The sequence below is a fragment of the Natrix helvetica genome, assembly GCF_964273705.1.
Source record: "Natrix helvetica genome assembly, chromosome: 5".
NCBI lineage: Eukaryota > Metazoa > Chordata > Lepidosauria > Squamata > Natricidae > Natrix > Natrix helvetica.
This window is the reverse complement of record NC_138551.1, coordinates 88,966,310-88,991,815: the sequence shown is the minus strand read 5'-3', so window position 1 is coordinate 88,991,815 and position 25,506 is coordinate 88,966,310. Positions and strand designations below refer to the sequence as shown.

General features: G+C 38.5%; 1 protein-coding gene across 1 annotated transcript in view; it reads right to left on the bottom strand.

Annotated features, from left to right (window-relative positions):
* Positions 1–25,506, bottom strand: part of CDH23 (cadherin related 23) — a 677,284-nt gene that overhangs the window by 619,573 nt on the left and 32,205 nt on the right. The window contains exon 3 of the mRNA XM_081954507.1: positions 10,487–10,564. Within this exon, the coding sequence (XP_081810633.1) occupies positions 10,487–10,564 (78 nt within the window). The remainder of the gene's footprint in view (positions 1–10,486; positions 10,565–25,506) is intronic.

The window sequence follows — 25,506 nt, the reverse complement described above, 5'->3', positions numbered from 1 at the left end:
TATAAACATAAACAATATAAATATAAATATAAATATAAATATAAATATAAATATAAATATAAATATAAATATAAATATAAATATAAATATAAATATAAATATAAATATAAATATAAATATAAATATAAATATAAATATAAATATAAATATAAATATAAATATAAACATAAACATAAACATAAACATAAACATAAATATAAATATAAACATAAACATAAACATAAATATAAATAATATAAATATAAATAATATAAATATAAATATAAATATATTATTTTAAACAAACATAAAACAAACAAACATAAACACACACAATACATAAAAATCATCCTCCAGTTACATATAGTATGTCGATTGGTTACAAAGCTTTGTGCTTTCTCACAATAATCCCACTTGCAATTTACACAAATTCTCATATCATCAATCCAATATATATATAAATAATTATTATGATTATTAAATGTTCATTTGACTATAACTGTTATTACATCCTTTTATATAAAATATTCTAAATTTAAAGTAAATCCATATTATGTTTTTAAATTTTAGCAGCCAGCTTGAGTACTTGACAAAACAGAGAGATGAAGGACATATCAAATAGATCAGATAGATACAGTATATGCCATGCAAATTGGATATCAGAAGGGAGAAACCTTACTTCTTTCTCAGCAATCCTCCCACAATCCTCTATGATCTCCCCCAGAGTTGCGCATGTGAGATAGGCAGCTTTATAAATTGAATAAATAAGTAAACAATGATTGCTGCTGCTTCCGGTCTGATCACTGATGTCAAGGAAAGGGTGAGGAAGACTTTGAATAATAGTAGTCCATCATGCATTTAGTCCAAGCCAAACATGAATGCTGTCTATTTGATGAAAACTTGATTGTACATTATTTTATTTTTCTAATGTAATGTATTGTAAATTGCACAACAGGAGAATGTTAGAAATATTGATAAAAACATTATTTAAAAAAAAAAAGATTCTTCCGCAAAATCCAAATAAGAAGCTGGTGATTTGTATGCTTCTTGGTATATGGGAAATTATACTTGTCCCAAGACTCATGTATTACAGTATGCAAAGTCAATTAAGTATTAAATGTAATTAGAAGACTTCTGTTTTCCCAAAAGCTGTATTTACACTACAACTGTATGTTGTCTGTGTTTGCCATGGATTCATATTTTTATCCATACATCTATTTTATACACATCATAAAACAATAATTTTACAATCCTAATGACAGCAGCACTAAGGAGGTCCTGGCTGACACTATCCGAAGCTGAGGAGGACTGAAGAAGACCATTAGGGACAGTGAAAGGGCCCAGGAAAAGTCAACAGAAGGATATGAAGAATAAAACAGAAATGGACAAAATGCACAGGAATGTGGATGTGGATATGGATTGGAAAAGTAAACAAGTAGATTATAGAACTAACTAACTAACTAACTAACAGAATTTTATTACAGTCCTAGACCAGAACAAATAAAAACACTCAATAAATATACAATTAAAAATTCTAGAATAAAATAATAAGTAACAGATAAAATCTATGATAAAATCCAGTCTGTCAATTATTCATGGTCTAACTATACTAAAATCACAATCCATAAACTGTGTGGTTAGTTAGAAGAAATCCATCTGTAACTCTCACTTGAGACATGAACACCTAAGCTAAATTATCCTCCCTCCCCTTGGACCCATTACAAGAGGACAAAGCTCCTTTGAGAAGTCCTTATTTTTAGGAAAGTTGAAAGGAAAGGTCAACCAAGTGAATCAGAAAGGTGAATGGACTCAGCAATGGATGCACTGTTGTAAAACATAAAGGCTCAAGCTGAAGATAAAACATCTCATCATTACTAGGTATTGATACCAACCTCCCAGAATATAATCAATTAAATGACAAAAATTTGGAACCCTGATAAGATACCCAAGTCTTTTGAGTATTGTCCCAGCAGTAGTACCTAATGGTAGAGTATAAAGCAATTTCACCTAGCCTCATAGTAAAGGTAAAGGTTCCCCTCGCACATATGTGCTAGTTGTTCCTGACTCTAGGGGACGGTGCTCATCTCAGTTATAAAGCCGAAGAGCCAGCACTGTCCGAAGATGTCTCCATGATCATGTGACTAAACACTGAAGGCGCACGGAATACTGTTACCTTCCCACCAAAGGTGATTCCCATTTTTCTACTTGCATTTTTACGTGCTTTCGAACTGCTAGGTTGGCAGAAGCTGGGACAAATAATGGGAGCTCACTCTGCTACACGGCGCTAGGGATTTCAACCCCCGATCTTTCTGATCAACAAGCTCAGTGGCTAAGACTACATCCCTAGCCTCATAGTAATCGTTCCCAAACTTTACAGAGAAGATAAAGTTTAAGTTTAAGTTTTATTAGATTTATAGACCGCCCCCTCTCCCGAAGGGACTCGGGGCGGTGTACAGACATCTCCATAAAAAACCATATACAATAATAAATACCCTTAAGATCCCGTAAAATCGAATTAAACAATAGGCTGTACAAAGTGATAAAAATTAAAAACAACCTAAAAACTCACCCCTAAAAATTTAAAATACAGGCTTGAGGGACTAAACTGGGATTAGGCCAGGCCAGCTAAATAAATAAATAAAAAGTTGCAGGAGAAACTAAATGTCAAGCCGGCCTGGCCCACTCATAGTTTTATCTTACCTCCTGGCAGATATTTAATTGGGGAATTTCATGGGTAATTATTTTAAATTCAATTTTTTTGGGTATTTTTAGGGGTTGTTTTTAAATACTGGTTTTAATACTTTACTTGAAGGTACAGTTTTATATAGCCTCCTCCATTTATGCATTTATGTATTTATTTATATGCATCCTATTTGTGTTTTAGCCTGACTGTACACCGCCCCGAGTCCCTTTTGGGAGAGGGGGCGGTCTAGAAATTCGAAATAAAGTAAAGTAAGTAAAGTCAAGGGAAGTACATTTCCCATCATCATGCTTTCCATATTAAACCCCAGGAAAAAGGCAGGAAAAACTGAAAACAGGAAAAGAGCATAGCAATTCTGCATACCGAAAGACTGAATGGAGAAAAGTAACCTTCCTGGTGTTAAAACCATGGTAAGTACAGGTGCAGGTCTTATAAATGGGAATCTGCATGCATGTATTACTTTAATATGTATACACACACGCACTCAAACAGTTTACTCTTCACACTGCAGTAGGTTGTGCATGTCAGTCATTACTTCTGGGTGAAATAACTGACGAGGGGGTCAGTCCACCTGAAAATTGCTCTCTAAAGACTAACTGAAACAGATGGGCATTGATGGTGTTTTCAAGGAAATTAATCAGCTTGGACTAGCAGCAATGCCAGAAGCTCCATAGGTCCAATCTAGCCTAATGAATTCCAAGCTCTCTGTCTTAATAGCTCCTGACAAGACTAATTTACTCATGTAAGTGATTAGAGAGGGAATTATCTCTTTAATTGTTGCTTAACACTCCTCCAGGTATCACATGGAAAAGGGGAGGAAGACAGTTGCACTCAATCGAGGTAAAAAGGAGGATAGGAGATTTATGAGAGAGAGAAAGAGAGAGAACAGAGAATGGGAAGGAAGTAAATAGATTTATTAATGTATCTGAGTTATAGGAGTTAAATAAAAAAGCAAGCATAGCTGGGTTGATCAGGAGGGGAGAAATGCAAAGTGTGTAAATGCCTCTATTAAATATGTGAAGGTTTGCAAATTTTAAAAGCTCAATAAAGCCAAATAAAACCAACGGAGTTTGTTCTGTGGAATCATTAAAACAAAACTTCTCACATCACTTACCCTGATCTTTTGTGCTATTTTCAGTTTGAAAAATAATTAGTTGTACCAAGAAGTATGACTTTTTCGCACATCTTTTTATAACAAACACATGGTTGGGAGCAAATACAACAAATTCAGGGTAGGTAGGTAGGTGGGTGGGTGGGTGGGTGGGTGGATGGATGGATGGATGGATGGATGGATGGATGGATGATAGATAGATAGATAGATAGATAGATAGATAGATAGATAGATAGATAGATATAGATCGATGTAGGTAGGTAGGTAGGTAGGTAGGTAGGTAGGTAGGAAGGTAGAGAATCAAGAAATATAGCCTATTGATCTATTAGATTTAATAAGGCCTATGGATGATAGAAGGCCCCAGAAGAAAGAGATATGAATCAAAGTTTTCAGCTAGGATGATTTCAAAATTTACCAGAAATATTTATAATCCTGCTGAACCATTGCTGAAATATGTTTTTTTTTTTTTTTGCAAAATATGCACTTGTATGGATTCGTTTAAAACAGGAAGAATGAAACTGCTGGAAATGAGGAATTGAAAATAATGTACATAGGTGTTCACAGAAAGTGAGAGTTAGTGAGGTTGTGAAGCATGTATGTGTTTAGAAGAAAAGTATAAAAGATAGGGTTCAAGATCGGCTCGGAGCTATTTGATTTATAGCAGTCCTTGTAGGACTTGCTATTTCTCATTGGCCCTCTGCATTAATATATTACTGCAGTGTATTAATGCTATTATATCTTTTATATCTATTCATTTCTAATGTTCCAAATTATTAGAAACAATAAACCACTGATCTTAAAGTAAGAATTATTGCTTGTGTGGTTGCCTCTGTTGTCCTATTGGAATTTTCTTATGGCGGTAGACAGACAGACAGACAGATAGATAATTGATAAAAACAGAGATGGAAAGGATCTTGGAAGTCTTCTAGTCCAACCCCCTGCTCAAGCAGGAGATCCTATACCATTCCAGATAAGTGACTGTCCAGCCTTTTCTTAAAAGTTTCCTGTGATGAAGCACTCACAACTTCTGAAGGCAAGACATTCCACTGGTTAATTGTTCTCTCTGTTAGGAAATTTCTTTTTAGTTCTAGGTTGCTTCTCTCTTTGATTAGTTTCCATCCACTGTTTCTGGTCTTCTCTTCTAGTGCTTTGGGGAGTAGGTTGACCTCTTCTTATTTTTGGCAACCCCTCAAACATTGGAATACTGTGCTGCTGTCACGTCACGTCTAGTTCTTCTTTTTACTAGAGTAGCCATACTCAATTCCTGCAACCGTTCTTCGTATGTTTTAGCCTCTAAGGCCCCTAAATCATCTTTGTTGCTTTTCTCTGCACTTTTTCCAAAGTTTCAACAACTTTTTAACTTATATGGTGTTCAAAACTGGATGCAGTATTCCAGATGTGGTTGGAATGAAGGATTGCCTCATTCTGAATTAGCTTCATTTTTCCAACAGCATCATTCTCCAATATCCGAATACATTTTAACCTATTAAGTTAAAATCTCCATGCTAAATAAGAAGTGTTGCATTGTAAATTAACCAGGAAAGCTGTTGAGTCTACATTACAAGAAATGCATATTCATTTTAATGCACGTTGGGATAGGAAATTTTCCACCCAGTCCTTTCCTTCTTGAGAAAATAGCAAAAGATAATCTGAAACATCACTACAGAAGTATAGTCCCTGCTGCCACATTATATTTTTGCAAGGAAAGAAAACATAAATATCTATCCTGTTATTTTTATTTATTTATTTATTTGCTGCCTTTAAGTCAATATTAATTCCTGTTAAGTCCCTGAAGTTTTCTGGGCAAGATTTTAGAAGTAGTTTGATATTGCCTCCTTCCTAGGGCTGAAAGAAAATGACTGGCTGATTTGTGTCTAAGTTGGGACCAACACTCATAGTCTCCAAACGCTTAACCATGTGTCTTAGTTACTACACCCAACTGACATTCTATCTTATTCCATCAATATTCATTGTGGTTGAGAATGCATGGGAAAAAATTTTTTTGTTAACGTACTGTTAAGGAGCTGTATTTATCATACCATCCAGTTTACCCTTAACTAGCTGCTATTCAAAATGCAAAGGATTATTTATCAAATGCCTTGATGAAAATCCAGATACATTATAACAGGGGTGTCAAACTGGATTTCATCGAGGGCCGCATCAGGGTTGTGTTTGACTTCGGTGGGCTGGAGTGGGTGTGGCCAGGAGAGGCATGGCCAACTTGACGTCACTGATGTTGGGGGCACCTGTGGTGGCCCAAGCACTCTGCCAGCAAAAACGGGCTCCCAAGCTCCATTTTCAGCTGCAATGGCCTCCTACAACTCTCTGCCAGCAAAAACGGAGTTTGGAGGGCCACATGCAGCCCTCCCAAGTTCTGTTTTTGCTGTCAGAGGCACCGTGGGTCAGTCCTTCCCTGTTTCCAGGGTGGCTCCTGGACCTTGAGTTTGACACCCCTGCATTGTAACTATAGCATTTCCCGGATGGAGATTATTTAATTTGTATAATTAGATTGGCAAAATGTATCTGGGACTTATATAAGGTCCATCATATAATCTGTTCTTCCTAAATGTCATCATCAGATTAATTTGAATCTTTAGGATTTTCACTCAAATTTTCACTTTTCACATGTTACATATGACATTAACATTCCATTCATTCTCTAGGATGTTCCAAAAATAACAAAGAGGGATTCAGCTGACCCATCAACAAGCATCTCGGTTGATACCTGGTTATTTAATAAACTGGTTTATTTTTTTAATTTTTGCCAGTCCCAAGTCTCAATTCTTCATATTTTGAAATGCCTGATACAAAATATACTATCTTGTTGGACAAAGCTGGACTTGAACACTTTTCCCTTTTCTTTGTTGTCCATTAATATACTGTCTCCTTAACTGAGCAGCTGGTATGCAATTATTTTCCTTCTATGACTTTGAAAATATCTAAAGTCCTTTTTAATATCTAAAGTCCTTTAAATATCTAAAATCTTTTTTTTTCATCTTTCATCAACTTTAGCCTAGCATTCTCTCTTCAATTGTATCTATTCTTTGGCAATGGGTTCCTCTATCTTTTTTATTTATTTTTTATTTTTGAACTATTAAGATTTTTATTCAACTATGTTGTGTTAGTTTTTTCTTCTTTCTTCCATTTTCCCCTTGTTGAAATTGTTTGCAACCCATCCTTTAGTATCTCCTTTTTAAAACAAAGTTCCTTCCATCTGTAGCTCCTTTGCTTATTAGCTTCTCCTGTGTACTAAGTGAAGAAAGAGCCAGGGGGAGAGTGTGAAAAGGAAGATTACCTAGAATTAATACCACAAACAACCTAAGTCCAACCCCCCTTGACTGCCATTGTCCCTTATCTAACCCTAATCAACTGCTGACCTATTAGTTTAGAAGACTCCTGTGCATAGGCTTTTAGCAATAAATCAGTTATACTGAACCTTCACATGTAGACGCGGTCTTTTGTGCCCGACACAATGTCTCATTGCTTAAAATTCATTTTTAGGTAAATGTCTATGGAGATTCTCAGTCATCCAGGTCATGATTGTCCCAAAAGTGCTTTTTCAAGAGGCAACTGGACTTTCTGGTTTTTCTTTGAAGATGTTTCACTTCTCGTCCAAGGTCTCTTCAGAAGTGAAACGCCTTCAAAGAAAAACAAGAAAGTCCAGTTGCCTCTTGAAAAGCACCTTTGGGACATTTTAAGGTAATATTCAATGATAATTAGCTTTACTTTGCCTTAAAATTAGGAAATCCAGAATTAGATGGTCACTTTCCCCCAACTAAGAAGCAAAGCTTCTTCTCCGGTAATATTCTACTGCAAACTAGGGTATACAAAACTTTTGCTAGACCAATTCTCGAATACAGCTCGTCTGCCTGGAATCCACACTGTATATTGGACATTAGTACAATTCAGCGAGTCCAGAGATATTTCACAAGAAGAATACTCCACTCCTCTGCTCACAATAGAATTCCCTATGCCACTAGGCTTGAAATTTTGGGCTTGTACAACCTAGAACTACATTGACTAAGGTCTGATCTAAGTGTAGTACACAAAATTGTCTGCTACAACACCCTACCTGTCTACGACTACTTCAGCTTCAACCACAACAATACATGGGCAAACAATAGATACAAACTCAAGGTAAACCACTCTAAACTCGATTGCAGAAAATACGACATTAGCAACAGAGTGGTCAATGCCTGGAATGCTCTACCCGACTCTGTTGTTCCATCCTCAAACCCATATAACTTTAACCTTAAACTGTCTACCGTGGACCTCACCCCTTTCCTAAGAGTTCTATAATGGGGCATGCCATAAACGCACCAGCATGCCTACCATCTCTGTCCTATTGTCCCCACTTATTTGTACCCATTTCCTGTGTTCATGTCCATATTTATACTTATACCTGTTATCTCGTACAAACTAAATAAGTAAATAAAATAAATAAACTACCTACTAGTTTCACTTCTTCAACTAAGTCTTTCCTGACCAATCATATCAAACGTAGCCCATCCTCTTATGCATTATTCCACCATCAGTTTTTGCAGGCCCTAAGAGTTCTGCCAACTGTAATCCAGAACAGTTAATGGTTAGACCCATTTGCACATTGCAAACAATAATGCTTTGAATATGGGCCAAATTTATTATAATTCTAATAAGATGCAAGGCTTTCTTTAAGGATCTGAGAACTGCTGGAATTTTATAAACCTGTTACTGCTTATCAGATTAACTTTAATCTTTTCATAAAAAGATCTGCCAAGTTTTATTTCAGTTTTAATGAAAATGTAGGAAGAAGCAGTGATGTGAACTCTCCCTGGTATGAACTCGAGAGAGAAAAGGAGAGAAAAGAGACAGTGAACAAGAACAATATAGCAGTGTTCCAATATTTAGGGGCTGCCACAGAGAGGAGGCAGTCAAGCTATTTTCCAAGGCACCAAAAGGCCAGACGAGGAATAATGGATGGAAACTGAACAAGGAGAGATTCAACCTGGAAATAAGGAGAAATATTCTGACAGTGAGGACAATCAACCAATGGAACAGAAGTTGCCTTCGGAAGTTGTGGGAGCTTCACCACTGGAAGCTTTCAAGAAGAGACTGGACTGCCATCTGTCAGAAATGGTGTAGAGTCTGCTGGGCGTGGGTGGGGGCGTGGGGTGGGCTGGATGACCTACAATGCCCCTTCCAACGCTCTTTAATCTGTCTGTCTGGGCCAGGTTTTACTGCATCACTGTTCTCACATAGCATTATACTACCTGTTATACTGGGGCTTTTATAAGTACGAGTTACTCGCTTAAACAAAGAGCACAGCCTGTTGTGTTTAAACTGTTCTGGTGCATATACACAGGTCATACAATCAATTCAAAAAGTATTACAATCCATCCAAACAACCTGACTGAAGATCAGGCTTAATGGACTGAGAGTCTGGAAAAAGGCTGAGAAAAGAGCCGATCAATGTCTACATTTACTAAAACTGATTACTGACAAAATAAAGAAATAGAAGCTACATCTGTTGATTAAGCTCTGACAGAGTTTGGCCAAAGGCACAATTAAAAGCACACCCATCATTCTCCCCTCTCAGTCACATCATTGATAAGGCTTTTATTTCATAATTTTAAACATACTGCAGATTTCTCAGCCCCAACCCTCTCTTTTGGTATGATTGTTAAAAACAACCGAGGCTCAGAACATAACAAAGCAAAACAAATGACACAGATTTTAATCCAAAGGTTTGACTGAATTTCCCCCCCAAAATTCCTGCCTTTAGACTCCAAAAATCTTTAGACTCCAAAGAGAGGCAGTGCATAGGTGAGGCGTATACAGAGGATTTCATCTTTATTTGCAGTCCAAGAATACTTTCAATTGCTAATTCTGAGATTCTCCTTTAAAAAGCTGAGAGTGTCAGCCAATAGCACATGCAATTCTTTGGACTCAAAAATAGATTAAAGACTAATAAAAACCATACACAGAAGTGGCATTCATAAACAGACATAGCAGAAGAAGAATCATGTTCATCTACAGTAGAATTTTGTCAAACTAATTACTTTTATTAAAAGGCTTAAACTTTAATTTTGTAGATAGGAGGAGATATAGAACCACTGCAAAAAGTCATGAATATTGCAATGTTTCCCTTTTTTAAAACTCTGGATAGTCTTGTAGTCAAACTATCAACAACAAAAATGAAAATAAAGCATGAAACCGTAACAAAAGAAAATGAGGAAAATCTAAATTACTAATTGAAAGCTTGTTAGCACTTCCTCCCAATCTTGTAAAAAAAATTGAATCGCTGAGCATTGATGCACAAGCATCTTGATATACAAGCATATTTTGCGTGCAATATTTTTCTATCTGCATTTGATTTAATTTGTACCTGTTTTAGGAGTTTCAAGTTAATCTGCTTGTGAAAATAGCCCCAAATAGAGAAACTATGATATTTTAGCACGTGACTCTTTTTTAAATTTAGATTTATATGGGCATGGCTGTTGTCAAAGTGATTCTGAAGGGCAAACAAAGTTTTAAAATAAAATAATAATAAAAATCATTAAGACACACAGCATAAAGTCAAGAAAGAAAAATTGCAATTTAATAGGCATTCCTTCAAAGTTTACATGCTAAGTTGACTTTCTATTCCTTTCCTTTTCTACAATACAAAATGCAAGTGTACAATTTTACCCATTAAACACAAATCTTAATATACTTACCCACTGGAGTGTCTTCATTGATCAACAAATAAGTGTCAAAGAAATAATTTATGAAGTATGGCAATCGATTGCTCAGACCTGAAAAAGTTGAAGAATATAAAAATTATATTCATAACATTGCTCAGACCTGAAAAAATTGAGAAATATAAAATTATACACATACAATCCATCTACTCTCTACCCTTGCTTTTGTTTACTCAGACAATACGAATGAGTTATGTGCCAATAGGAAAGGTGGACAGCCTGGGATCTCTGTGGATTTAAGTCCAAAAAGATAACAACCCAACTTCAATAATGATGATGCTCTGTAAGGCATTTGTATCCATACATTTTCTCCATAGAGCTGAACTAGAATAAGGGGAGAAAAATTAATAATCACTTTTCTCATCTGTGTTATAAAATAGACACATACAGTATCTTTCGTCATGATTATACAGATTCACTGCATTTTCCAAGGATTCAAAATGTATATTTGGGAACATATTTTATAGTAACACATTCATAGTTTCATGATAGTAGCATTAAATGAAGCCAATTCACAAACTATTTCACTTATATCCCATCTTTCTCAGGCAACAATTATCAACAAAGACATCATATAGCTCATTGCTGCTGCTATAAGAGCTGTGGTGGTGCAGTGGCGAGAGTGCAGTACTGCAGGTTACGTCTGCTGACTGCCAGCTGCCTACAATTTGGCAGTTTGAATCACACCAGGCTCAAGGTTGACTCAGCCTTCCATCCTTCCGAGGTGGGTACAATCTGGTGGACCCAGATTGTTGTGGGTCATATGCTGACTGCTTAGAGAGGGCTGTAAAACATTGTGAGCAGTATATAAGTCTAAATGATATGTTATGCTATATACAGCTCTTTCCCTGAAGTATTTTTTTTAAAAAAACTTATTTTCCTCTTGTTGCATGGGATAGGGATAGAAAATGTGTCATTTTTCTTTAGCTCATGATAAAACTTAAAAGTTGTCTGTGAGCCTTTTGCCTAGACCAGTGAGGCAAACCTATGGCACACATGCCACAGGTGGCACACATGCCACAGGTGGCACACACGCCACAGGTGGCACACATGCCACAGGTGGCACATGGAGCCATTTGTTAGGGGGTGTGAGGCATTGCCCTGTCAGCTCCAGCATGCATGCGCGCACTGGCCCGCTGACTTTGGCCTTAATTTTTGGCCATTTTTCGCTCTCCGGAGGTTTCCCTGAAGCTTCTGGAGGACGAAAAACAACCCAACACGCAGACCAGAAGTTCGGGAACGGACTTCCAGTTTGCACGTTAGGCTGTTTTTCTACCTCCAGAGGCTTCAGGAAAATGGGTCCATCGCGTGCCAAAAGCGGATAAGTCCTGAGTGCATGCATGCGGGGGGGGGGGAGTCGCATACATAATTATGGATGTGGGCATGCCCACGCACAACCCCCATGCGCTCCCTCTGCTTTTGGCATGCAATGGGGAAAAGGTTAGCCATCACTAGCCTAGACAGTCTTGATTCCATCTCAGTCTCTCTTCCTCTTCCTTCTAGCAACACATTTCATTACTTCGGTAATATGAATAATTAAATATACGTATGATTGGTTCTGGAACTACCAGCCCCTTTGCATGGCAGCTTATTTATTCGGAAAAGGTTGACAGCAAAAAGTTAGAGAAATACAGCCTTGATTCTCTAATATCATTATCTATTACCATAGCACCTTCACTGTCAAGGAGTTTCTTTACACAACGATATTACAGTCATAGAAAGCACTTCTCCTTTATTACTGTTTTAAACATAAGACACTGTGATCGTTTTTAAGAAGCTACACAAATCAACGTATGGTTGATCAGAAAGAAAAAAGTAAAAGCCAGGACATACCAAAGTATAAAGAATGAATGGCCCCTAGGATGCAAACTAAAAAAAAAGTTGCTTTTAATAGTGGTGGTAGCTAAAGTAATTTCCTGTACAGGTTTGAATGTACATATGACAGATGGGTTTACTTCGGTTTCCAGCCAGTGTTACAGAAGCCAGCACTGTGTCTTATTAAGAGATCCACTTTAGCTGCCAGACTTTATTGAACAAGAAAAATAGGGTATTTAATTGGCCTGTCAGAAATATTTTGCATCTTAATTCTACAGAATCCAGCCACTCGCTTACCCATAAAGCAGATGCCAGTTCTTAACGCAAACTACCAATAGAATAACTGAAGGATTACTGGCCAGCAGCATAACAAAATGGGTTTTTGACAGGGTATTGTGAAATATATATTATAAACTTCTACAATCGACTAGCAGTTCAGAAAGATATTCCAGGCAATGTTGGAGTGGTTGTCTTGGCAATCCATTAGTGCCGCTCCATGAATGAATCTGTCGTACCTGAAGTGCTTGGAATAGCACCCTTCACTACTCATGAAATCTTTAGCCTTTCTATTTGAAGGTAAGGAGATTTATTCCTATCAATATCTATTTTGAAGCAAGCTCCCTTGAACAATTGGAATTCTGAATAAATATTCACTAGACCAGGAACACAAATAAATGAGTTATGAGTGCAAACACTTTGAAGGTCCATAGACAGGTGGCACACACGCCACAGGTGGCACACATGCCACAGGTGGCACATGGAGCCATTTGTTAGGGGGTGTGAGGCATTGCCCTGTCAGCTCCAGCATGCATGCGCGCACTGGCCCGCTGACTTTGGCCTTAATTTTTGGCCATTTTTCGCTCTCCGGAGGTTTCCCTGAAGCTTCTGGAGGACGAAAAACAACCCAACACGCAGACCAGAAGTTCGGGAACGGACTTCCAGTTTGCACGTTAGGCTGTTTTTCTACCTCCAGAGGCTTCAGGAAAATGGGTCCATCGCGTGCCAAAAGCGGATAAGTCCTGAGTGCATGCATGCGGGGGGGGGGGAGTCGCATACATAATTATGGATGTGGGCATGCCCACGCACAACCCCCATGCGCTCCCTCTGCTTTTGGCATGCAATGGGGAAAAGGTTAGCCATCACTAGCCTAGACAGTCTTGATTCCATCTCAGTCTCTCTTCCTCTTCCTTCTAGCAACACATTTCATTACTTCGGTAATATGAATAATTAAATATACGTATGATTGGTTCTGGAACTACCAGCCCCTTTGCATGGCAGCTTATTTATTCGGAAAAGGTTGACAGCAAAAAGTTAGAGAAATACAGCCTTGATTCTCTAATATCATTATCTATTACCATAGCACCTTCACTGTCAAGGAGTTTCTTTACACAACGATATTACAGTCATAGAAAGCACTTCTCCTTTATTACTGTTTTAAACATAAGACACTGTGATCGTTTTTAAGAAGCTACACAAATCAACGTATGGTTGATCAGAAAGAAAAAAGTAAAAGCCAGGACATACCAAAGTATAAAGAATGAATGGCCCCTAGGATGCAAACTAAAAAAAAAGTTGCTTTTAATAGTGGTGGTAGCTAAAGTAATTTCCTGTACAGGTTTGAATGTACATATGACAGATGGGTTTACTTCGGTTTCCAGCCAGTGTTACAGAAGCCAGCACTGTGTCTTATTAAGAGATCCACTTTAGCTGCCAGACTTTATTGAACAAGAAAAATAGGGTATTTAATTGGCCTGTCAGAAATATTTTGCATCTTAATTCTACAGAATCCAGCCACTCGCTTACCCATAAAGCAGATGCCAGTTCTTAACGCAAACTACCAATAGAATAACTGAAGGATTACTGGCCAGCAGCATAACAAAATGGGTTTTTGACAGGGTATTGTGAAATATATATTATAAACTTCTACAATCGACTAGCAGTTCAGAAAGATATTCCAGGCAATGTTGGAGTGGTTGTCTTGGCAATCCATTAGTGCCGCTCCATGAATGAATCTGTCGTACCTGAAGTGCTTGGAATAGCACCCTTCACTACTCATGAAATCTTTAGCCTTTCTATTTGAAGGTAAGGAGATTTATTCCTATCAATATCTATTTTGAAGCAAGCTCCCTTGAACAATTGGAATTCTGAATAAATATTCACTAGACCAGGAACACAAATAAATGAGTTATGAGTGCAAACACTTTGAAGGTCCATAGACAAGGAAAGAAGGCAAATGAGGTCCAGGCAGAAGAAGAACATCATGGCTTCAAAATCTAAGGGATTGATTTGGGCAAAACTCAACAGCACTTTTTCGTGTGGCTGTTGATAAAAATAGGATTGCCAAGATGACTGTCAACTTCCGATGACGGATATGACACATGTTCTGACCTAGGCTTTCCAAGAGCATGAAGCAAACTCCTTGTCCTGACCAAAAAAAACCTTTTATTAATTTACCGTGAATTCTGCTCATTCATATCCAGCAAAGTGTTTCAAGGAAGGATTTACAGTCACAGACCGTATCTGGCTGACAGGACGATATCTGCAAAACTTGGCAAGGAGCCTCTGAGAGTCACGAACCAAATAAGCCAGTGGTTCTCAACCTGTGGGTCAGGACCCCTTTGGGGGTCGAACGACCCTTTCACAGGGGTTGCCTAAGTCCATTGGAAAACACAATTTTCAAAAAAATATGGAAAACATAAAATAATTTTATGATTGGGGTTCACCACAACATCAGGAACCGTATTAAAGGGTTGTGGCATTAGGAAGGTTGAGACCCACTGAATTAAGCAAACTAATTGTCTCCTGCAAACTCCACTCCCCTTTTGCTCCTCTTTTATTTCCTCTGAGTTCAGCGTCCACCTGTAGCCTTAGTCCCAAGTTGACCCCTGTTCTTTAGTTATTCCCTTCGTCTGGCAACTCTGCATACGCGCACACTGGGAACAGGCTCCAGCTGTTTGTCTGCCTCACTGATGTCTGACTCCAAAGGCAGCTGATAACTGGCATATGGCTCTGGCCCCATCTCTGCCTCCAACACAGAGCCCTCATCAGAGCCTTCCCCAGATTCCGGGACTGGCCCATGTTCCTCCCCAACCTCCTCACTGTCCAAATCTGCTGCCAGCTCTGCTTGCTGCACAAGAAGCAGACATTGTTATATATAGAGGGCAACCATCATTCAGTGACTGTTGGAACTTATGGTGCTGAATCGGTGGTACTTTATTAAATTTATATGCGGCCCACCTTGCTATCAACGGTGGCTCTGGTTCCAGGTATCATGGTTTCTGCCATCACATCACCCCTGCAGTTACATGATCACAAACTGGGTACTTGACAACCTGATCTGATCCTTGCAGTGTCCTGCAGTTATGTGATCATAATTTGTGAATCGTCCCTGCCAGCTTCCCATAAGAAAAATTTATGGGGAAGTCAGAAATCAGAGTCATTTAAGGTTCTCACTTAATAACTAATAGTGAGTCATTTAACAACGGTTAACTAGGGACTGGCAGAACTGCCATTGCTAAGTTTCATAGTCATGTGCTGTCCACTTTATGACCTCATTTAGTAACAGAAATCCCAGTCCCAATTACCCTCATTAAGCAAGGACTATCTATACTACATAAGCATTGGAATAGGAATAGAGATATCCAGGTTTAGTTGTCCCCATTGGCCAGGAAAAGTATTGGGGTGATTTTGAGACAGTTGCCATCCACAATTTACCTTACAGGAATGTTTTGAAGACCATATTTTCCCTTTAAAAGAAAGATAAGGGATGGAAAGAGTGTTCAGCTCACATTTAACTCCAATTCTAGATCAACTCACATATCAGTGCTTGGTATAGATCACTGATGGAGAACCTTTTCCGGACGGAGTGCCCAAAAACGCGCATGAGCGCACGTGAATGCCATGTGCATGTCCAAACCCCCAAAATGCAATCCGCGCACGGCCCCTTAACATGCACCCCACCCTCCTGCGCATGCACCCCATGCCCACGGCCCCACATCCCCCCGCGCATGCCCCATCCCCAAACAAGCGTGGCAGAGACCCAAAGACTAGCTGGCTGGCGGGAGGTGCATGCGCAACGAAGCTGAATTGGGGTGACAGCTCGCAAGCCCACAGAGAGGGTGCTGTGTTACACCTGTGGAATGCGTGCCATAGGTTCACCATTACGGGTATAGATGACATAGAAAGCAACTTCTGTAATACTTCTATTTTTTCTAATTAGGTACCGAACAGCAAATACAGAATATGAAAATACTTCCTCTTTAATGCCTCTCTATAGCATCTACTTTATGACCTCTGAAAAATTTTTAAAAATTGCATTCGCTTCCCAAGGACCTAACATTCTATATAAATAAAGGACTGTCAAAAGGATGGTTTTATGATTGAATAATTAAGAAGTAAACATTTTTTTTTCTTCCTAGCATTTTTAGAAGGTATATTACTAATATGTAAATATCTTCCCTGTGATATCTTGCCTTTAGAAAAGGAAAAAAAAGTGGCAGACTTTAAAAAAAAACATAGACATGTCGTTCAATAAAAAAGCTCATTGAAAGATGGTGTTTTTGAAAAGTACATGTCGTGTAAAAAGTTATGCCAGTGTACAACAGAAGAAGGGAAACAGATGGAAGCTTCTCTCAAGGGTAGTATAGATTTAACAGCACTGGGTCATTTCCCCAATATGTATGTTCCCTTGTTTCTCATAAGTTAAAATGTTTCAAGATTTAAAACCATATTTGTTATCATTGAAAAGCACAATTAGGTTTTAATGCATTTTTCAGAAGTGCTGGAAATTCCCAAAAAAAAGGATTAAGATTATTTAAATCTAAGAGCCAAGAGCTTTGAGTCAGAAACTGCTGTTCCACGTAACCTTCTTGGCAGTACTTTCAGTGTCTGATGGTTAGTCTATGCAGCTATTTCTTCCTTCTTCTTCCTTCCTTCATGCACTGAAGCAATGTTTATGTTTAACTGCCTTCTGATGTAGCAGAAATATCCACTGAGTGAAGGCTTCGTAGCCCTAAATAAATTTTTCTAATGTTTATACTCACTAGAAACAGAGGTGGTATGCTGCCAGTTCACACCAGTTCGGGCAAACGGGTAGTGGCGGTGGCGCAAAGGTCCGCCCACTCACCGTGATGTCATCAAGAACCTTCTATGCTCCTGCTACCGGTAGTGAAGAAAATTGAATACTATCTCTGACTAGAAATATATCAGGCTTAGAGTTCCACAGATAAAGAAAGAATATTTCTCCCAGATTTCATTGAAATATACAGAAGTTGGAAACAAAACTGTCTACTAACCAACAGCCAATCACCCACAGACATGATTTGATAAGAAAGGAAGTACATTAATAGTTGGACATGCCTTGGGAATTAGAAGGAATAGAAAATAACTGTTTCTGCATGGAAGTTCTATTTTCTTGGTCACAAAAAATATCTTCTTTTAAACTTAAGTCTCTGAAGTTCCACTGAATATCAATACGATCTTTTAAACCCCTTTTTTCCCATTATTCCTGGTTGTAGAATAACTATAGAAAATTCCTTTAAAAATTTATTAGAAAGAAAGAAGGAAGGAAGAAGGAAGGAAGAAGGAAGGAAGAAGTAAGAGAGAAAGAAAGAGTAAGGAAGGGAGAGAGAGAAAAAGAGAGATAGAGACAAAGATAGAAAGAAAAAGAGAGAGAAAGAGAAAGAAAGAAAGAAAGAAAGAAAGAAAGAAAGAAAGAAAGAAAGAGGGAGGGAGGGAGGGAGGGAAGGAAGGAAGGAAGGAAGGAAGGAAGGAAGGAAGGAAGGAAGGAAAGAAAGAAAGAAAGAAAGAAAGAAAGAAAGAAAGAAAGAAAGAAAGAAAGAAAGAAAGGTTCCTAGCTCATGAAATGTCACAGAAATTCCCACAATATTTATGTTTAGGGGAAGGGAGTTTGTGACAAAGGGTCCTTTCAGATTTTTTGAATAGTAGTATTTTGAGAATAAAACTGCACACTTGATCCTTGAATGCAAGGTAAATATGCACTTTTAAGAACAAATCATCTTCATTCCTGCATCCAGCTCTCAGTACTCAGATTTCTAAAGTGGCTCCATTTCCTAGAAAGCGTTTGGCCACGCGTGACAAATTGATCTATTCTAGTACTGGTCAGCAACAGCTGAGGCATCAATTATTGATGTGTCTACTAGGAAAATGTGTCCAAACACAAATGTTCATTATAGCTTTACTGTAGTGTGGTATTCATCAAACAGAACTATAAGGGTCTTTAGCCTTTAAGATGCAGCCTTATGTGTTTGCTTGTTGACAAGGCACAGCAAAAACAATAGAATTTATCTTCCAAGTAAAAATCTGGCTACATACCTGATTTAATTCAAAAGAGGAGGAGGAGGAAGAGGAGGGGGAGGAAATATAGTGCTATTGCTATTCCTATTCCTAAGAATTACAATCAGCACAACTTATCTTGGATGAAGTGTTCCAGTCACCAATGTACATCCTTTTTTATTTTGATTTAGAAACACTTGTACCATTTTTAGTCAGAGAAAACACAAACTAAATGCCTTAAGTCTGTGATGGCAAACCTATGGCACGCATGCCAGAGGTGGCACGCAGAGTCCTTTCTGTGGGCATGCGTGCCATCGCCCCAGTTTAGCCAACTGGTCATCAGGTTTCTGACACGCGCATGCACACAGGCCAGCTGGTCGTCTGGTTTCCAGCGCTCTGCTGTGCACGCACGCACATGTACACCTTCCGGTTTGGGCAGTCTGTGCCTAAAAGGTTCGCCATCACTGCCTTACCTGGAGCTATACACAATTGCTTCAAGATATGGTGAAATAATAATAGGAGAAACCAAGGGATGAGGCAGGAAAAATACAAGTGGTGGATTTCAGACTTTTAAATGTGTAAGATACACCATCACATGGCAGGTGATTAGATATGAAAATTGGGATTTATCAGGTGTGGGATAAATGTTTGGCTGCAGCAAGAGTAAAAGCTCTCAGGATATCTGTGAATTCTTCAGTTTGGAAAGATGGGTTTCTACTTCTAATAAAATCACAACTGCTTCCATTTTTTTCTGAAATAGTGAGTAGCTTAATTGACCTAAATTTGAACTGAATTATGCAGTTGCTTGAATCAGACACTAGAGGGAAACAATACAATATTATTCAGTGGAACATCAGCTCCAGGTAATTTTAGAAGAACACTTATTTAGGAAGACTTGCAGTTGAGCTTCACTTCCTCCTTGTAGTCTCATCACTTCCTCTGTGTTTTGTACAACACTTTCCAGAAAATCTCCTCACAAATGGAGTTCCAAACATACCTACGAAAATTGTCACAAAGGCTCAAATATGGCACCACTAATGGTGCGATTGTATAATTTTTGGATGTAATTGTGATCTTGATTCACTCACGTGACTTACACAACTAATGCAGCAAGGGTAACTATCCAAATAAGGTGATTTTTAAAAGCAGTAGTGTTCAGATATTTCTTAAGATTACCAAATTATAAAACCAATTATCATAGTTGCATTAAAACAAGATGAGACACCAAATCAGAACTGCAGAAAAAACTATTACTGCCAACCTGGCTTCCATTGAGAACCTGTACACTGCATGAGTCAAAAAGAGAGCTGTGAAAATATCTACAGACCCCTCACATCCTGGACATAAATTGTTTCAACTCCCACCCTCAAAATGACCTATAGAGCTCTGCACACCAAGACAACTAGACACAAGAACAGTTTTTTACTGAATACCATCAATCTGCTAAACAAATAATTCCCTATTCTATTCAAATACATTATTAAAATTGTGTTTGGAATTAGAAAATCAAGAAAATCTTGTCCAAATTCTTTCTCTCTCTCTCTCTCTCTCTCTCTCTCTCCCTCCCTCCCTCCCTCCCTCCCTCCCTCCCTCTCCCTCTCTCTCTCTCATTCTCTCCGTCCCTCCTTCCTCATACACACAGAATTATATTTTTTAAGTGGGAAAAGTACTTCCGCACCTTATCACTGAAAAAAATGGTTAATTTTCATTTCATAACAGGTGGACCAATTAAGGATGAGGAATCAAGAATTAATTTGTAAGAAGCACCAGCCAAGGTGTCTTAGCTTTTTACATTATGTTGGCATTTAAGGCCATTATATTTCTATGACTTACTTTATTCTTCCCAATAAAGTTGGCAGCTGACTATATCCAAAAGAACTTGTGGTTCTAACTCATTGATGTAAAAATGCTGATTCTGAGATTCAGCCAGTGTCTACTGCAGTGTTTCTCAAACTTGGCGACTTTAAGTCCTGTGGACTTCAACTCCCAGAATTCCCCAGCCAGCTGGGAATTCTGGGAGTTGAAGTCCACAGAACTTAAAGTCGCCAAGTTTGAGAAACACTGGTCTACTGTTTTCATTCTGCATGCCATATTCATGAGTTCTTTACAGTAAAGTTATCTGAGACTCGAGTAAACCAAATTCCATATGGAATAATGTCTGTTTTGGCTCAGGTTTTTCTCCAGTGAGAGATGAAGTGAGCCAATTTTCCAAGCTGTGTGAATATAGAACCTTGGATAGTTTTTGCGTGAAGTGCGAATGTTTTCCAGCATGTGGTTTCTCTATTCAATAAAAATATAATCGATAATAAAGAGAACGGTGGCCCAGTAGAATAGTGGTACAACAGTAGCTGTAGGAGAAGAATGGTTTGCCTGAACCTCTTCCAGATAAATGGTCAGATGCTCCAAGAATATTAAAGCTGAGTGATTGACTGATTAATTGGAAAGCTGCCCATGAAGATGATCACCATAAATATTTCTCTACTCAAATATTTGATCAAGCTATACTGAAACCCCTGGAGAAAAAGTAACAAAACATTCCCAAACATTTTCCCATGGCTGCTTTGAATCACACCAGTTATTTTCCACAGAAGTTCAAATTTATCACACAAACTTGGTTTTTCCTCCCCCAAGTTCAAAAACAAACAACATTAAAATGCAGATTAAAGTCAGGGAAAGTTATTACACTATGCGGGATTATTTATAAGCTAAAGTACAGAACATTTCTGTGACATGTTCAGTTTTAAAATCTTAGCTTAAGGCATCTGCCAATTATAATTACCGGTTGCCTGGACATCTTAGCTGCCTGCTGGGCACTGGATTTCTGTACTCAATCAACCCTCAAAAAAACCAGACCTTTGAATAACAAGAATTTTTACTTTAAATAACAAGGATGTGGTGGGCAGCCAGTTTTAAATCAAATTTGGTTCTGTACAAGAAAGTTGGTGAACCAATATAACATCTGTATTCAAATAGTAATAATCTGCATACATTGCAAAAATTACGACATGTGTAACTCAACGCCAACTATCAAGGCAAAGTGTACGGGCTTAGAGATCACTGATCTCCAATCCTCTCAGGTACAAAAGAAAGTTTGAAAAGGATAAGGAATCTGTAGCTGACTTGCACTGCAGATGTCCTGCCACCAAAATATGAATCCACAGAATCTGCTATGTGAAATCCCGGAAAGCTGCTGAGAGTAATAAAAGCAGTGCAGAGCTCCACAGTCCAATCAAACCTATCTAAGCCATGTTTCGTTCTTCACCCTCTTCAGCACCTTGAATTGAAAAGTTTGAACACCTTTGAAAGAAGTTTGGAAAATCTTTTTAAGGTGAGGTGTTAAGGCTTAGAAGAGGGTTCTTAATAGACACCTGGGAGTTGACTAGTAGTAAACGTTAACACCACCATGTGAAAGTCTTGCCAGGTTGCTTTTTAGACAGCTGCTGCTGATCTTTTCAACACATTGTTACTAACTTTAATTAATTGTTTTCTCTCTCTGCTCAGCAAATGAGTATATCAGAAGGATCAGCACAAGAATAAGAGGGTGGGGGAGTCATTTTTTTTCTGGCTGCCAGAATGGCATGAATTTTTTTAAGCATCCCAGTTGAAGAAAGACACTTTATAGCTGAGATAGGGGTGCTATATATTACAGGGCATATATTAAAACCTACTGGGCTGATAACATGAAATATGTTTAAAGCACATGGTAAAAAAACATCTTACCTATGTTTAGCTTATATGAGGCATTAAAAGAAAAAAATTGACAAGAGGTTTTCAATTTATTAAGAATATATTATTCAATTTACTAAGTAAATTTACTAGGTAAATATTCAGTTTACTAAGAATGTATTACTACTATTCTTCTCTTCTTTCCTAGTACCTAGGTCTCCACACTTATGACTATAACCATGTTGCATGTATCTTTCAATTTATATTGTTTTTATTTGTTTCCTAGTATGATTTGATAGTTTATTAGTAACCGATGACTATCAGTAAGTGTTATATCTTTTTATTCTTGATGGATGTATTTTCTTCTCCTTATGTAGACTGACAGCATATGCACCAAAGACCAATTCCTTGTGTGTCCAATCACATTTGGCCAATAAAGAATTCTATTCTATTCTATTTGTGTTTTCTTCCTGCTGACTGCATAGACACTTACTTCCATGTTTATCATTATTGTCAACAATTCAGAAGAATGTTTTTTTCTCTCAGTCTTGAAGGAACTAACCTAGTCCAGCCTTTTCAAGATCACCTCAGGTTGGCCATTGCTGTCATTTCCAAAGCTGAGAGACTGAGAGTCGTGGCACTGTTCTACTGGGCCACTGTTCTCCTTATTGTTAATTACATTTTCATTGAATAGAGAATCCTGCTAGGTTCAAATTCCAAGTATAAGCTAAAACAATATAATTATATTTTGGACATATTCGGTCCCCATTTTTAAACCAAGCATATATCGAGGGGTACTGAAATAGAAAATGGCAAGCTTGGTTTTAATACTAGAGGAAGAAACAACAATAATCTGAAGTATGCTGATGACAATTCTCTGAAAACACAAATAATCTGAAGCTATGAAAGTCAAAGAGTACAGTGAAAAAATGGGGCTAATGTTAAATATAAGACTGAGCTGATGGCACAGGGAGGTGGTGGTTCAGTGGCTAAGACACTGAGCTTGTCGATCGGAAGGTCAGCAGTTCGGCAGTTCGAATCCCTAGCACCGCGTAACTGAGTGAGCTCCCATGACTTGTCCAGCTTCTGCCAACCTAGCAGTTTGAAAGCTTGTAAAAATGCAAATAGAAAAAAAGGGACCACCTTTGGTGGGAAGGTAACAGCGTTCCGTGCACCTTCAGCATTTAGTCATGCCAGCCACATGACCACGGAGACATCTTTGGAAAGTGCTGGCTCTTCGGCTTTGAAACAGAGATGAGCACCACCCCCTAGAGTTGGGAACAACTAGTACATATGTGCAAGGGGAACCTTTACCTTAATGGCACAGGTACAGCAACCAGCCTTATAACTGATGATGATAATCTCAAAAGGGTGGGTACTAGGTTCAGCTTTTTAGGATGAACCATAAACAGTAAGGGAATCAGCAGGCAAGGAAGAGGCCATCAACTAGCACTTTGTAGAACAATAATAAAGGATTTGGAAAAGGTATTCAGATATTGAGATTATACCTACAAAGATCAGGATCATGCAGACAGTAGATTTTCTTGAGATACTCTATAGAAATAAAAGCCAGACTTGGAAAAAAAATAAGGAATGAAAAAAATACTAATGCTTTTGAATTTTGATGTTGAAGAACGCCCAAGAAAATGAAGAACTGGATCATATAGGAGTTCTTGAATCAGAATTCTTGCTCAAGGTACAAATGACCAGACTCAAATTATCATATTTTGAACACATTATGCAAAGATCCAAGGTGCCTTGAAAAGCCCATAGTGGAGGAAAGATGGAAAGAAAGAGAAACCGGTTGACCAGTAGCAAGGGTTGACTCAATTACAACAGTGATAAAGAGCTGCAGAGCTCTATTGGGGACACGTACGTGATTGAAAGCTCAGAATTAAACATGTTGTATCAATATGCAGATTCACATATTTCTATTCTTAACTTTGAATCACTTAATGTGTTAGTATATACTACACTATTATTGTCCATGCCTATGGATGTACCTAATTTCTAAATTTCCTATGTATAGTTCTGCTCTTTATTGACTCATCTTATAACAAAGCCATCAGCCCCTATTGATCCTCCTTGCTGCTATCTGCTACTGTTCTGAATTGCTACCTAAGCATTGGCTTTGCAATTTCTCAACCTGGATTGAGGTGAAAAAATGAAAGTGCCTGCCAGTTGTTGGCTGACTAGCTGTACTGTCAGCATCTACTAGGATGGTAGGTCTGCTAAACTCTGCTTCTGGCTATTCCAATCCCTCCATTGCAAATTCTTCCTTTCCTACACCATACAATTCTTCCTTTAACACCCATCCACACTCTGATGCTTTCAGCATTTTCCTTGTATCATTGGACACTGGGTGTTGTCTGGTGCTCTTCACATTTCCTTAAAGTCCCAGAAGAGAAAACAAAGGGAAGGAAGAACTTACGCTGGTCACAAAAAGCTTCCCTTTCCTCTACTCCCGTGATGGAGAACTTATGGCACATGTGCCACAGGTGGCACGCAGAGCCCTCTCTGTGGGCACATGAACCATTGCCCCAGTTCAGCTTCACTGTGCATGCCCGCACACCTCCCATTGGCCAGCTGGCTTTCGGGTCTCTGCCACGCATTTGCAGGGCACACATGAGGGGGTTGCAGGTGCATACGCAGGGAGCAGAGGGAGCACGGAGAGTCATAAGCACATACAAGGGGCAGGAAGCGCAGGGGGCCATGTGTGCATGCGTGAGAGTTGCGCATACATGAATGGGGGCAGGGGGGTGTAGGAGGGCAGGGAGCACATGTGGGCACATGCACAGAGCATGGCAGGGCACATGTCGGGCACATGCATGGGGTTGGGGCACACATGTGCGGGGGTAAGGCGCACGGGATCATGCGTGCCTTGCATTGTGGGTGGGTGTGGACGCGCTTTTGACATGCAGCAACAAAAAGGTTAGCCATCTCTGTTCTACCCTATATTCTATCTATCTTACACAGGAAATAATATGGAAAAAGCAGGAGCATCACTGATTTCCAAGGAGTATTTTTCATTTTTCTTTCCTTTTTTTACTTTATGGGCTGACCTGCATGCCGTCTCAATTATTGAGTGACTCTAGGCAGCTTACACAATAGACATAACTGTCAGCTCTTTGACTTAGGCAAGTTCAACAAACTGACTTGGTAGGGGATTCTGGGAATGTTCTTTATTCTTATTAAAACGGAATCTTGGAAGTTTCTTGAAG